The sequence below is a fragment of the Bactrocera oleae genome, chromosome 6 (assembly GCF_042242935.1).
Source record: "Bactrocera oleae isolate idBacOlea1 chromosome 6, idBacOlea1, whole genome shotgun sequence".
NCBI lineage: Eukaryota > Metazoa > Arthropoda > Insecta > Diptera > Tephritidae > Bactrocera > Bactrocera oleae.
Window position 1 is genome coordinate 34,429,158 of NC_091540.1, and position 10,825 is coordinate 34,439,982.

The window sequence follows — 10,825 nt, forward strand, 5'->3', positions numbered from 1 at the left end:
ATTGACAACTTTCTTCAACTGCCTAAAATAAGTTATGAAACACTCATTCACTGACTTCCAGAATATTTTTCTGCACAAATAAATATATACAAATAGCTGTACCTAGCCATACCTACTTGCTGAATATCATTAGTGGTTTCCATGTAAAAGGTTGTCTATTAGCAATTTCTAACTAAGCTCTATACTTAATAGCAGTTTAAATCTCCATTCGTCTGGAACACCATGGACAGTTCTCTACTCGTTTTACTGTCTGCCGTTTTGAATATCAAGATGATAAAACGCTTTCAAATCATTCTTTATCCATTAACTCATGAAAATTTATTTAATTTTAACCCATACTCGACTTTTATAGGAAAATTCCTATATCCAGGGAGCTTTTCGAAAAGGATACATATTATATACATTTATTTAGCCTAATTCTTACTATATGATTATGGCCAGTTGATATGACTTAAAGATTTATATTCAGACTCATACAGATTGAATTTTCTTATGGATATACAGTATGCAAATGTCGCTTATAAAGTACTTTTTACAGATCTATATATATGTATACAAAAATATTTATAAGAAACTAATACGACAATCGGAATCTATATTTGGTATGTGAGTTAGTAGCACACTTAGCGTTTATAAAGTTTATAAAAATCACATAAATGGAGTATGCTAACAACAATCGCCTCTTCTTTTCACATCTACTTTTCGGCGATTAGCAAAAGTATACGATTCATCAGATCATTAGCCACAGTTTCGTTGAGAGTATTAAGACGTGCAGCCAAAAAGTCACCGAACTTGGTATACAGTATTTCACGTGCCGAGGGGCGACATAGTTTCCCCGCCAGTGTATAAGTGCTCGCAGCCGAGAGTCGATCATCGTTGAGCATATCCACATCCGGATCATCGAGATCGTCTAATTCGACATCGGGCTCAGCGAAGTCTTCGTCGATAATTAGACTCGCAGAAGAACCGGGTATGTGCGATTTAGACTGAGCTTTTAAAACGCCATTGTTTGTAGCATTATTATTTGAAAAGCCAACTTTAGAATGAGTATTTAAGTTTTGGGCATGTTTGCTTTTTGTGGCTGTGGTTAGTATTGCATTGTGCTGAGGTGAATACGCAGAGTTGTGTTCATTTACGGCAATAGTGGTTAGTGAAAGCGTGTCTGGCGAATCGGGCTCCTCTTTAATGTAAATCGACGGCGAACTTGACGCCGACGAGTGAGAACTCGAAATGGCCACGAGCGATTGTGTTCCCGACGGTTGTGGCTGCAACTGGAACAGGGACTGCGCCGGTTGCTGTAGTGCTTGTTGTTGCTGCTGAGAAGGCGGTCTGGAATTGCCAGTAAAAGATGCATTACCGTTGATGTTGCCGAGATTTGGTAATGTCGATGCAGAGTTCGCATTCAGACTAAGTATCACGTCGGGTTGCATTTGGTGCAACGGCTGTTGTGGCAGTTGAGCCACGGCAGCTAGTGCTGTGGTATGAGAAGTTGGTTGCGGCTGCGAATGTGGTGTCTCATTTAACGGCGCCAATTGTTGCAAGTGTATCTGTGTTGGAAAAGACGAGTTAACCGAGAGTTGTTGTTGTTGCTGCTGTGTCAAGGTTTGATATTGTGGTTGTTGTAGTTGCTGTTGTTTCGGGTCGTTAGTAAGCGTTGACTGTTGGTTGTTGGGATTATTGGGATCATTAGGCGCAAAATACTGATATTCATCAATGGCGCTGCTATTGTTATTGCTCTGATGTTGTTGTGTTTGTTGTTGCGCCTGTGCGTCAGCAGGAATTTTATTGCGCTCACGTGATCTATAAAAATATTCGAAATATTATTTTATGAATTTATATATATAGAATATTACTTACTTGCGTTCCCTTATGACTTCTTTTAGGAAAGCCATGGCGTCATAGTACTCCCACTTGGACTTGAAACGTGTGCCCAGCATTTTCTCGTGGTTCAACTCACGTCGAAATATCTCACGCAGCGAAGTGAACGTGCGCTGCACACGCTCGCCGCTAACGCCGAAAACTCGACCCAATTCGTTCCATTTCAGCGCCTTTTTCTTGTCCGAGCGCTTGTAGTGCGGCAGGCGACAGTCCCAGAGTATCGCATTCAAGCGCACCAACTCGATGAGGCGTCGTTTCTCGATGTTGTGACGTGAGAACGCCATATCACCCACATTTCCTGCGGGCTCACTCTCAACCGCTGCTATTTTGAGGACACTAAGCTCTGGGCTACGGGGCTAACTGTATCTAGAACGCTAGTGTTTGATCCTTTCGGGTAACGTACCAACGCTCAACACTTTCGTTACCACACGTCTATTTGATTAAATCTGTGCTTCTTAGTGTTTGCTTTGCATGCGACCTCTTCAATCCTCTAATCACTACTCTCGCGCATGCAAAAGCACAGATACCTGCGATTAGATATATAGGTATGTATGTGTATGTTCAGATATGCGATTGTCTCCATGTATTGCGCATTGGCAACACTAGTCGTACGCTCTCTGCTAACTGCTCTCTCACTTAACGTTTTGGTATGAGTACAGTTAACTTTTGTAACAGCGTTGTGGGTGTTGCGACCGTTAAGCAATTTGTAGTAGTATTAGTGTGGCAGTACCTCTACCAATAGCAGTAGAGCGCAGCCGCTGCTCAGTGGTGGATGCTGTAACGTGAGAGCAAAGAAAATTAGTGTTACAATATTGTAGGGATAAATGAATGCAAGTAACTTAATTAAATAGAAATTGTTTCATTTATTTATATAAATTAATTAAATAGTAAATTAAATAATAGCTAATACACATTAATACCTAAATACAAAGTAATTGTGAAATATTTTCAATTATGTATGAATTCCATTTTGCATTCCATATCCAATTTCAACTGTTGACATATACCACTAAAATACTCCTAACTTGTGATGCCACCCAAATAAGCTGCGAAGAAACGAATTTGTATACATATGTACATGCATTTATCTCTTCAATGCAGCTGAATATAAACATAATGGGGTTATTGACCTGTGTGAGAAGAAGTATTCGAAATTAATCAGCCCCTATCAAATGCTATTAGTCCTTCTATTATTGATATTAATATAACGGAGCTTAGTAACAGCTTATATAATCATATGGCAGGTGGCTCTCCCGGCAAATGAAGCTTTCATCTACTGCATTTCAGTTAGTACGTTCACTAAAACAGTATCCTGGCCTGAAATTAAGAATTTACATTTATTGAAAGGGTCAACAACCTTCACAGCTCTTAAGATATATGTATATAGTACATATGTTTTGCTCTTATTAGCGTGAAAGGTAAAAATATTGGTTAAAAATTAGTGGCTCTATTCTCTAAGATATTTAAAGTCACTACTAGAAATCCATTATTTTTCAACAGATGGCTTTCGTAATCTCGCGTTGTATTATAGAAGGATAATATATGGCATTAGAAGGATAAGGTTTCGTACTAAAAATAACCTTTCAGGCAGTTTTCTGTCTGAAAAGACAAAATACGTCATATTTTACAGTTTTTCTTTAATAAATGTGAAAACGCAAGCCAAACCGCTGAATATGTAAATATTATTTAGGGTACTTATAATGTTAAATGCCAAAAATGCACCCCGCTCTGGGAGAAAAACTGTCGAAAATATCGATAAAATAATGAAAATCGTGTAATTCTACCGTCATGTAAGCAGTACTTCGATTGCCCAGGAACCATTTAAATAAGGCTGGATACATAAAGATACTCGTATATTGGTGCCACGCGAGTTAACGCAAAAAACACTCATAGACCCAATTTCCATCTGTGAATTGCTCCTGAATCGCAAAAAAAGAGATTCATTTCTGAAGCGGATGCTTACTGGTGAGGTCTGACAAAGAATTTTCTCTGTATTTAGTGTGATTTGGAGATCATCTAATATGAGCTGCGCTTCTTCGCTCAGAAGCGTCCAGCTTTGGCCAATAGGAGAGGTATTGTGCTTCAGCAGGATTATTATAATTATGATAATATGTAATGTCAATTTAATGCTATAATGGATCTCTTTACTTACTAAACCTTATATAATTCTCAATCATTTCAGTGTGCATTCAGTATTAATATATACTATGCCAATATTTAAAAAAAAATATATATAATAAAATATTAAGGGCGTATGTACACCTGAGATGGTCTTGTAAAAGTGCACACAGGATCAAATTTTAAACAATTGGAATTATTTGACCTTTATCAAAATCAATTTGAATCAAAATAGTAGAAAACTGAAGAACTAATGGGGTTTATTCACACAAACTTTTTGGTTCCAAAAGTGCTTGTTTAAATACTAAAAATTGCTTCTTAGTTATAAATATATAAATGTGCACCGAAAATAAAAATTACTAGCTTTTTTCGCGGCATTGAATCCCTTAAATAATTAATAAAGATTATTAGCAAAAATAAATAACTAAATACCTAGTACATATGTACACGAATACTATACCGCGATGATCATCTTCGTGGTGGTGGTGGTAACCAAAAAACTTTAATTTCTTTGATTTACTCTTTTGATGCATTTTTGTTTTGTTACATTTTGAAATATTGCGACAAACAATCATATCCTTCAAAGCAATTTTTTAACTTTCCGCTAAGAAAATTGAAAATTTTCTAAAAAACGGGAAGATATTGGTTTCGCCCCATTTTGCAAAAATCGAGTTCTCAACAGATCTCGACGTTTTGAGGGTCGAGGAAGCTTCCCCGAACATTTCTACGTTGATGTCCGTATGTCTGTATGTATGTGTGGATGTATGTGTGTGTGTGTGGATGTATGTGACCCTCTTATAACCGATTTGAATAAACTAAACGGCATTCCAAAGGGTTTCATTGCACTTGAATTTCGTGTGAGTTTGGACCCAATCGGACCAGTAGATTTTGAGAAATCTCAAAAATAAAAATTTTGAAAAATCGTCGAATTTCTTCCAAACGACTTGACCGATCGACACCAAAAACTAATCAGTTCTAAACCTTGAAAAAACACATCGTTTGCCGCAAACCGGGTCAAAATCGGTTGATTTACTTGCGAGATATCGAAAACGAAAAATTTCGAAGAGCTCAAAAGCAGTGAAAAAAGCGAAATTTGAACGTTAGCGTATGAAATTAGAGGGAAGTTGCAGGGATGGCCCTTGAGGCCAACCGTTTTCCACATTTTTTTTGTCTATTTCCAAATTTTTAAATTTATTTTACAAACAGATATAATCCTCCAAAATCTTTTTACTTACATTCACATTTATAATATAATATTATAGTATGGCTTCTTATTGAACTTACTATAGTATATAGCTTCACTACAGTATCACCCATCGTGTTTCACTAAAATATATTTATCGGTGCATTAAATATAACCAGATGACATAAGTAAATCAGCTTGCTCACCATATTTCGCCTTTTTTTAAAGGTTAATTTCATTTGATATATTTATCCACTTGTATGGTAAAAACAAAGAAGCTAATAGTAGCTACAATAACGTTCTATGGGAAAAAGACATAGTAATCATTTATACAACCGTATTAGAACTGTATTAAGTAGGATTCACAGAAACTATCACTTTTATTTGGTCAGGAATCTTGTGAAATATAAAATTAGTGAGACGCCCAAAATCTACTTAATATATAATTAACTAATTTAATGCTTCTAACTTTGTATTTTAGCGAGCTATTCTATTAATTGTTTTAAACAATACCATTATAAAGCTAGTGCAACATATTGTGGCTAATAACTTTTCTTGAGATATATCCAACTCCAAGAGATAGCTACATTAATATTAATAAGATGCTGAGCACGGTCAATATGTGAACTTGTACCAAATAAGTAGCTTCATTCGTAACAGAACAACAGAACAAAAGACCGAATATTTAACATTTTATTACCAATTTTATACTGGCTTACCTTCCAACAAAACTGCTGAGCATACGTTTGCATCTGTAAGTTCTGCTTTATTTTGGTTGCGTTTCAAATTCTTTTGATATTTCGCTGTTTTTGTTATTGAAGCTTGCACACGGCCTGTTGCGCTTGTGGCAACGCTGGCGATGATGCTCCACTCAACGATATATTGTTGTTAGCAATTGCAAGTAAGAATGCGGCAAACTAAAAATACACAAAAGCTGGTGCTAAAATGCAACGCGAAGCAAAATTTAAGTGGCATGTTTGTTTTGGATCAGCTTGCAGTGTTACTGTAAATGTTAAACACTAGTGTTAGAATAAAAAAGAATTGAAAAAAAAAGTTATTAAAAATATTTTTTTTTAGTTTGTTGGACATTAAGTAAGTATGTATGCAGTAGTATGAGAATGAAATAAATATGGAAGAAAACCCTTTTTTGTGCTTTTTCCTTTGTTTTTGCTCATTAGGATAGTATATGTACACATACCTTTATATGCACATATTGGTAAGATTTCAATGTTTTTTAAATATTAATGCATATATAATAGCGTTTCAATATTCTAGCAAACGTTAATGCACACTACCGTTATATACGTACATATGTATGCGTGTATGTATATACATCAACATATACATTCATATACATATATATTACTATTATGCTATATGTACATAAGCTTGCTTCTGCTTTGTATTAAACACAAAAAGAGCCACTGTTGGTATCAGTAGTATATAACTGATTAAAATATGTACTAAATAAGCCGCTATTTTTCTTTTCTCGCTAGCATGACGCCACTCAACTGTGCAAAACGCCACAATTTTTTATTAACAACAATAAAATTCAATTTATTTCAATTAACAAAAATGCCAGCAGAAAATGGCTTAGCAGGAACCGCAAACAGCACAAATGCAAAACCAATAACAACTATGTGAACAGTAAACAACAAAGGCACCTAGAATGAATGGTTGAACAATTTATTTGCAAGCTGGTTCATTTTAAAATTTCTATAAATTTACTCACTTTTGAATTTTTTTTAATAAAAAATATAAAATAAGCACTTCCACAGAAATTTTATTTTTTGCACTTTCTCAGAAAGACTTTCGCACTGCACACTTTATTTAGTATGTGTTATTTGTTAGTAAGTTTAGAATTGCTGCCACTGCTTTCGTTCGCAGCAAACGCCCTACAACAACTACGATCGCCGGGACCACTACAATTTGCCACCACAATTCGCATGAACACATGCACGAACACATACGCACGTGAGTTCATAACAAAAGCAACAACATTTCACCGAACCAACAGCAACAAGCGAAAGCAAAAACAATCAACCAACAAATCGCATACACATAATCAACGAACGGGACACACACACATGTAGACATGAAAGTATCGATGTGTCAACACTCGGAGAGACCTGCGTTGGAGAGTTGCAGATACAGATTACAATAACAATAGAAAATATACAGTGTAGCAGCACAGCAGTCCAAATCAGCTGAGGCAAAATCACATTTGCAACAATAACAAAAAAAAAACAACAAACAAATAATCTCATATGTACGTCGCATAAAATTCGTAGTTTTACTACATTTACAGTTAATCAACGGCATGTAAATGCATTCAGCGGATGCTGTGCGTTGGCGCTCTCCATTGAAGCCAAAGAGCGCTTTTAGCATGCGAGAGCCATAAATCTTTAAATAATACTTGTGAATAAGTATGTAGTTATGTATGCGTTTGTTGCTCTCTTATTGTTGTTGTCACATCAAACCAATTTATTTAGTTAGCTTTTGTATTTTGGTAAACAACTGGAGGGGGTGGCCAAGCAATAGTATTACGAGACTCCAAATATGAATTTATATGCACACGTACATATTTAATTGGTGGATACATATACGTTCATATCTACAAATGTATGTATGTATGCATATTTATTGAAAGTGTTGGTACAAAGTATTTCAACGATTGCAGTATTTACTGTGGAATTGTTTAGAATATTAAAAGTTCTTTGATACCTATACTCGTATAAATGAAGACTAGGGTTCAGCACTTTATATACCGTTATTTTACTTTTGTTTGCGAAATAAACAAAATTGTGAAAAATTAGATTAACACTTATTTTGCGAGCTCCATATATGTATGTATGTATGCAAGCCGCCAGAATTATTAGGTCGTCAATTGCCCAGTATTAAAGTCGGAAATTACAGCTTAAAAAAGATTAGAGACTCTGAAGATTTTTTTACACCCTGAATAGAGTATATTAAATTTGTTATGAAGTTTGTAACACCCAGAAGGAAACGTCGGAGGACCTATAAATTATATACATAAATGATCAGCATGATGAGCTGAGTTGATTTATCCATGTCCGTCTGTCTGTATATGAACGAACGGAATAAAGTGCTTGCATGTAAAACTTTTTTATTTGACAAAGTATCTTCACAAATATAGGCACGAGTTATTATTTAAGGCAACAATGTATTCTCCGGAGACACTGTTCAGATCAGATCACTACATCATATAGCTGCCATATAAATTGAACGATCGGAATCAAGTTCTTGTAAGAAACCTTTATATTTGTGAATGGTATTATAGCAACCGAAGTTAACGTTTTTTATACTCTCGCAACCTGTTGCTACAGAATATAATAGTTTTGTTCACCTAACGGTTGTTTGTATCACCTAAAACTAATCGAGTTAGATATAGGGTTATGTATATATAAATGATCAGGATGAAGAGACGAGTTGAAATCCGGGTGACTGTCTGTCCGTCCGTCCGTCCGTGCAAGCTCTAACTTGAGTAAAAATTGAAATATCTTTATGAAACTTGGTATACATATTTCTTGGTACCGTGAGACGGTTGGTATTGCAGATGGGCGTAATCGGACCACTGCCACGCCCACAAAACGCCATTAATCAAAAACAAATAACTTGCCATAACTAAGCTCCGCAATAAGATACAAGACTGTTATTTGGTACACAGGATCACATTAGGGAGGGGCATCTGCAGTTAAACCTTTTTTTTAAAAAGTGGACGTGGTCCCGCCTCTAATAGGTTTAATGTGCATATCTCCTAATGCTATAATAACAAAATTCACTAGAAGCAAATGTTTTTAGCACTTCTATTGACGGTGTGAAAATAGTTGAAATCGGGTGGCAACTCCGCCCACTCCCCATATAACGGTACTGTTAAAAACTACTAAAAGCGCGATAAATCAAGCACTAAACACCGCAGAGGCATTAAATTTTATCTCTGAGATGGTATAAATTGGCTTTATAGGAACCGCGTTCAAAATTAGTCAGTGGGCGTGGCACAGCCCACTTTTAGGTGAAAACCCATATCTTGAGATCTGCTCAACCGATTTCAACGAAATTCGGTGCATAACGTTCTTTTCATGTTTCTATGTCATAGTGCGAAAATGGGCGAAATCGGACTACAACCACGCTTACTTCCCATGTAACACCATTTTCAATTCCATCTGATTCTTTCACTTTCCACTATGCAAATCAGGTAACAATGATTATATCGGGGTAAAACTTTGCGTGAATAATGCAATTAAAGTATGCCACCTTGTGACCAAAAATTGTCTAAATCGAACCAAAACTGTTCAAGCCCCTAAGTACTGAATATGTGGACCCCAGTGTCTATAGTTGACCTTCTACCGAAAATATCGGTCAATCCACAAAGAAATCTCAAACGAATATACCATTTGCTTTGCGAGAGTATAAAATGTTCGGTTACATCCGAACTTTGCACTTCCTTACTTGTTTAACATTTAACTTTGTCCAAAATAATGTATGCACCGAGCCGAGCTTGCAAAACATTGCTTGGTACATCCGTGGTGTTATGACTTGTTTCTTGGATCGGAACTGAGCGTCAAATATTGGTGACAACTAATCTTTTAACGATTTATTTTCTAAAAGTTGATGAAATAAGGTGTAGTTCAATGAATACATTTAATTTTAAAAGAAGCCAAAAGAATAATTTTTCACTTAAGTCAATCTGTAAAATCAATATTGAGTATCCTAAACAATGGGTTGATTGGAACTAAGTTTCGACGGAAAGCTATATCCTGTAAGCTATAATATAGAAAACCGCGGTGAGACGGTCTGTCGTGCTGCAGAAATACGGTGCATTGCCATAATCTAAAGTTACAGGATCAGACCCACGATTAACCCGCAAACTATTATTTATTTTTAAGAAATCTGTCTAAATACATTCCTATATATAGGTATACTCGTACCTATTGACTTTGGATAAGATTTCGCAAGACCAGAATCACGGCACCTATGACATTTGAAACATACGATTGAATAATTTACTGTTAAATTAAAAACGATGCGAGAATACTACAAATGTTAAATAAAAATGCTGACCAAATCAAATCTTGCTGTTCTGTGACGTCAAGAACAAAAGAGAACACAAACGTGGCAGCATCACTATCGTTCAACACTCTACAAGCCACAAACATCTCATGTAAACATTAACATATAGACATAGTATATACTAAAGAATGCTTACGTACATATGCATATCGTATTTAGGAGAGCATTGAGAGAGCGATAAAGAAAACTGTTGAATGGGAATGTGTGTATGTGCAAGTGTTGTATTGGTAGTAGGTACCCCTGATAAAAATGGTGAGCGATGGCAATAGCTGGTTGGTTATTGAAGCAACAAGAAGTATGTATGTATGTAGAATATAGTTGCGGGATGTAAATAAATTGATTAAATGTATACGATACATATACATATGTAATGTACACTAAAAGTACTCTTAAAAAAGTAAGCGAGATATCTGTATTTAAGAATAAAATATTATAATCAAACTAATTTAACTAATGACGTAGTAATTTCCGTTAGTTATCACACTATAAAAACGTTAACTTCGGCTGCCACAAAGCTATATAACCATAAGAGGTGCATTTCTTATACCAATTATA

General features: G+C 35.6%; 1 protein-coding gene across 2 annotated transcripts; it reads right to left on the reverse strand.

Moving 5' to 3' along the window:
* Nucleotides 1-289: 289 nt before the first annotated feature.
* Nucleotides 290-7,093, reverse strand: LOC106618389 (myb-like protein I). 2 transcript variants are annotated; one of them, XM_070111476.1, is made up of 4 exons: nt 6,912-7,093; nt 5,899-6,182; nt 1,858-2,653; nt 290-1,800 (listed from the first exon to the last, which is right to left on the reverse strand). In XM_070111476.1, the coding sequence occupies exons 3-4, from the start codon at nt 2,160-2,162 to the stop codon at nt 696-698; spliced, it is 1,410 nt and encodes a 469-aa protein (XP_069967577.1). In that variant the 5' UTR covers nt 2,163-2,653; nt 5,899-6,182; nt 6,912-7,093; the 3' UTR covers nt 290-695. The 2 variants fall into 2 exon arrangements, with proteins under 2 accessions (XP_069967577.1, XP_014091591.2); XM_014236116.3 differs by having other exon boundaries at nt 5,899-6,198.
* Between the last annotated feature and the right edge of the window lie 3,732 nt (nt 7,094-10,825).